General features: G+C 49.9%; 1 protein-coding gene across 1 annotated transcript in view; it reads left to right on the plus strand.

Annotated features, from left to right (window-relative positions):
- The window catches only part of ELP6 (elongator acetyltransferase complex subunit 6), a 25401-nt gene extending 22078 nt beyond the window's left edge, over positions 1-3323 (plus strand). The window contains exon 7 of the mRNA XM_015407719.1: positions 2972-3323. Coding sequence (XP_015263205.1) covers positions 2972-3100 — 129 coding nt within the window. The 3' untranslated portion in view covers positions 3101-3323. The remainder of the gene's footprint in view (positions 1-2971) is intronic.
- The last annotated feature ends 1653 nt before the right edge of the window (positions 3324-4976 follow it).

Consider the following 4976-nt stretch of genomic DNA (forward strand, 5'->3'; position numbering starts at 1 on the left):
CTGTGAGGGCAGGTCTGCGCATCCCTCCTCCATAGCTAGCAATCGAAAACAGTCCAGTGGCACCTTTAAGACCAAGTTTTATTCAGGTACAAGCTCTCCCTCCTCTGCGAGTCCAGTGGAGCCTGAGCGGTGGGTATTGCCTTCTGACACACTTCCGGTGATGTCAGGGGGTGTGGCATATGTAAATAAGTTATGCTAATGAGTTATGCTAATGAGCTCTTGCACCTCTTTTTCTACGAAATGACCCCTGATTGTACCGATCGTAGAATCTCTTCCAAGTTTTTTGAAAAGTCCATTCCGTGCCGGCTCTCATCTCAAGGGTCAGTTTGTCATCTTCCGCTGTTTCAAATAGCATGTTCACGTACTCTTGTTTCGTTGGTATTTCCATTATTTCCCAATATTTGGCATATACTATCCTTGCGGCTGTCGACATATCAACCCACCCTGAGAATCTTGTTGGTCTCTAAGGCGCTAGCATCTCTGCCTGAGACCGGTGTTGCCTCCAAGTTGAGTTCGTGTGAGCCAGCTCACAGTTTTTTAGCCTCTGGCTCACACATTTTTGTCTCGGCTCAGGGAGGAGGGCTCCAGAGCAAACTGATTGATGCAGCAGCCCAATCGCTTGCTCACAATTTTCATGCCAGAAGCGCACACAGTAGAATGTTTTGCTCACATTGCTTGAGATACTGGAGAGCTGCTGCAGTTTGAGTAGATGATACTGACCTTGAAGGACCAAGAGCAGGGGTGTCAAACATGTGGCCTGGGGGCCGGATGAGGCCCCCCGGAGGGCCTCCATCAGGCCTGCAGTGGAACTGGCCGTCTCCTGCTTCCAGTGCTGCTGCTGCTGCATCATAGCTTGCTTCGCCAGACTCTCTTAATCACTGAGCCATTTCACATTTTAATCTGGGCCAGTTTGGTGTAGTGGTTAAATGTGTGGAGTCTAATCTGGGAGAACCGGGTTTGATTCCCCACTCCTCCACTTGCACCTGGCTGGATGGCCTTGGGCAAGCCGTAGTTCTGATAAGAGCTGTCCTTGAAAAAGAGCCGTTTCTGCCAGAGCTCTCTCAGCCCCACCCGCCTCACCGGGTGACTGTTGTGGGGAGGGGAAGGGAAAGGAGTTTGTAAGCCGCTCTGAGACTCCTTTGGGTAGTGAAGGGCGGGCATAAATCCAAGTCTCTTCCGAGAGCTAGTTTGGTGCAGTGGTTAAGTGCGTGGACTCTAATCTGGGAGAACCGGGCTTGATTCCCCACTCCTCCACTCGCACCTGGCTGGATGACCTTGGGCAACCCGTAGTTTTGATAAGAGCTGTCCTTGAAAAAAGAGCAGTTTCTGTCAGAGCTCTCTCAGGCCCGCCTGCCTCACAGGGTGTCTGTTGTGTGGAGGGGAAGGGAAAGGAGTTTGTAGGACGGTCTGAGACTCCTTTGGGTAGTGAAGGGCAGGGTATAAATCCAATCTCTTCTCGTCTTCTAAACTCTGAGCATGAGATTTCTGTGGTGAATGTCAATAAACCAAAAGTAGGTTTGCAGCTGACAGAGCTAATGTTTTAAGCATGTTTTTATTTTAAGTTTTAAAAAAACTAACCCTTTGTGTTTGTGTCCTTTATAAAGTCTATATCTCCGCTCTACCTGGCATTACTTTTTATGACACACCTGGCCCGGCCCAACAAGGTCTCATTTATGTCAGATCCGGCTCTCATAACACCCCTGAGTTCGACACCCCTGCTGCTGTAGTGTTTTCAAGGCAAGAAACGCTCAGAGGTGGCTTGCCATTTGCCTGCCTCTGCAGAGCGACCCGGGGCTTCCTTGGTGGTCTCCCAAACAAACACTGAACAGGGCCGACGCTGCTTAGCTCCCACGATCTGATGAAATCAGGCCAGCCAGGGCCATCTGGCTCAGGGGCAGTGTTCCTCTACGCGGTGGAGTCTTGTGGGCAAAAATTCTGCTTTGTGAGCTACCGGCATTAAAGTTGTGAGCGAGCGGTTTGGCTCCTGCATTAATTCGTTTGCTCTGGAGTCCCCCTCCTCCCTGAGTCGAGACAAAAAGGTGTGAGCTGGAGGCTAAAAAACTGTGAGCTAGCTCACACTAACTCAGCTTAGAGGGAACACTGCTTGTGAGCAAAAAATCTACTTTGTGAGCCGCTGGCATTAAAGTTGTGAGTGAGCCATTTGGCTGCTGCATGAATCAGTTTGCTCTGGAGCCGTCCCTTCCTGAGTCGAGACAAAAAGGTGTGAGCTGGAGGCTAAAAAACTGTGAGCTAGCTCACACTAACTCAGCTTAGAGGGAACACTGCTTGTGAGCAAAAAATCTACTTTGTGAGCCGCTGGCATTAAAGTTGTGAGTGAGCCATTTGGCTGCTGCATGAATCAGTTTGCTCTGGAGCCGTCCCTTCCTGAGTCGAGACAAAAAGGTGTGAGCTGGAGGCTAAAAAACTGTGAGCTAGCTCACACTAACTCAGCTTAGAGGGAACACTGCTTGTGAGCAAAAAATCTACTTTGTGAGCCGCTGGCATTAAAGTTGTGAGTGAGCCATTTGGCTGCTGCATGAATCAGTTTGCTCTGGAGCCGTCCCTTCCTGAGTCGAGACAAAAAGGTGTGAGCTGGAGGCTAAAAAACTGTGAGCTAGCTCACACTAACTCAGCTTAGAGGGAACACTGCTTGTGAGCAAAAAATCTACTTTGTGAGCCGCTGGCATTAAAGTTGTGAGTGAGCCATTTGGCTGCTGCATGAATCAGTTTGCTCTGGAGCCGTCCCTTCCTGAGTCGAGACAAAAAGGTGTGAGCTGGAGGCTAAAAAACTGTGAGCTAGCTCACACTAACTCAGCTTAGAGGGAACACTGCTCAGGGGCCATCTAAGCTTTTATGCTATGCATCTGTATTTTTGCACCTCTCAGGGTCTTTTTGACTGCCGAGCGCTGGCTGTGGTGTTTCTAATTTCATGTATCGTCTTCCTCTTCTCCCGTTCCTCCCTGTCCTGCAGTTAACGATTGTCTGTCGCAGCTCGTGGGAGGAGAAGGCCGAGAGGGAACTCCAGCAAGTTTACCAGTACAAAATCCAGGACAGGAACGTCAGCTTTTTTGCCAGGGGGATGTCAGTGGCTGTGCTGTGAGCTGGGGGCGGGCAGAGTGGAGAGAGGCCAGAATGCTCGCAAAGGAACCGGGAGACGGAGCAAAGGACATTGCAGAAGAGACTGGGGAGGGTGGAAGGTGGTGGGTTCCGGAACTCCACAAGAGCCCCCCCGTGTCTCCCTTCGTCCTCTATCATCTCCTGGACAACTTGGTGGGCAAGTGAAAGAAAGAAAGACAGAAAAGACAAGACTCTTGTCATCCCTCAGTCATTGTTTTTCCAAGCTAAAGAGCTCCAAGCACTTAAACCTTTCTTCACAGGGAAAGGTTTCCAGCCCTTTTATCATCCTAGTTGCCCTTTTCTGCACTATTTCCAATGCTATAATATCCTTCTTGAGGTGTGGTGACCAGAACTGCACACAGTATTCCAAATGAGGTCGCGCCATCGATTTATACAGGGGCATGACGATACTGGCTGATTTGTTTTCAGTTCCCTTCCTAATAATCCCCAGCATAGCGTTGGCCTTTTTTATTGCAGTCGCACACTGTCTCGACATTTCCCCATAATAGATCAAAATTACAAGCATGAGCAGAGGTCCATCAGTGGCTATTAGCCAAAAGGTATAGATAGGGGCTCTGGGGCAAGTGATGCTCTGTCTTCTTGGTGCTTGGGGGGGGGGTCAACAGTGGGAGGGCTTCTGATGTCCTGGCCCCACTGCTGGACCTCCTGAGGGCACCTGGTATTTCTGGCCACTGTCTGACAGAGTGTTGGACGGGATGGGCCTTTGGCCTGATCCAACAGTGGCGTCTCTTATGTTCTTATGTTCTAAAGTAGTAAAACGATAGTCCCCCCCACACCCTTTACATGCATGAGAACAGAACGTTAATCTACTTTAGTAGTTAAAAATAAGAAACATAAGGTGGAACTTAGCTTCCATTGCTGATAACTCTGGACCAGGATATTCTGGTTCTTTTAATTTCTGGTCCTGGAACTCCCACCATCATCCTGAAGCTGGTAGCCAAGACAAGAGACTGCCGTGGGTTCTACGGTGATTCTGACACTCCTCAGTTAATCCTGCTCTTTGGAGGTGAGTCCAGTGCCACAGTTTCCTGGCAACCTTGGCCGTATCTTGTCCTTGGGATGGAGCCTGCAGGTTAGGAGGCAGTGTGGACTGAAAACACTCTTGTCCTTTGAAGGGCCGGGCCGATTGCCTGCGTTTACCAGGCCCTTTCCACTAAGGAACGTCAACTGGATACAATATTGGGCTGCAATGTCACGCAGGCTACAACTGTACCACGCTCAGCAACTAGCCCTCACGCAGAGCAGATGACTCAAGAAAGTGGGACGGAACTCATACGCAGGGTGGTCAAGGAATTAAACATATATGACGAGCAAACCCTTTCTCCCAATATCTTTCACATGCAGACATAACAGGATAACTAAAACTCAGTGGGAGAGACCCTGTCATTGCTTATCCAAGGGCTGTGTGCTTTATTACCTCTGTGGCTTCTACACACATGTAGACCTTGAAAAGTACTGGGTTCGCCGCACGGAGGACTCGGACGACGACATGCTTAGCACACGTTTATTGTACTTAGCACAGACAAAGACTAACGGCCCGACAGGGCCAACTATATACATATCCACCCAGCACCCCCCATTCCCATTGGAGAGCTTGAATGTCCCGCCAAAGTGGCTATTGGTTGGGGCTGGGGGATCCAGGATCCGAAGTTTCCATTGTTCTTGGGTCCAAGCTCTTGCCTGTGCCGCGGGCCCCTGGTGGCGGCCCGCGTACATAACAGACCTTTCTGCTATGAATGCTGTCCACGTTATCACAGATCCCCTATAAAGAACTGGGATGCAGGATTCTGAGTGCCTTTTACAAACCTGCAGTTCCCCACAGGAGCAGCCATGGGAGT

This window comes from Gekko japonicus, unplaced genomic scaffold (genome assembly GCF_001447785.1).
Source record: "Gekko japonicus isolate JY-2015 unplaced genomic scaffold, Gekko_japonicus_V1.1 scaffold1850, whole genome shotgun sequence".
Taxonomy (NCBI): domain Eukaryota; kingdom Metazoa; phylum Chordata; class Lepidosauria; order Squamata; family Gekkonidae; genus Gekko; species Gekko japonicus.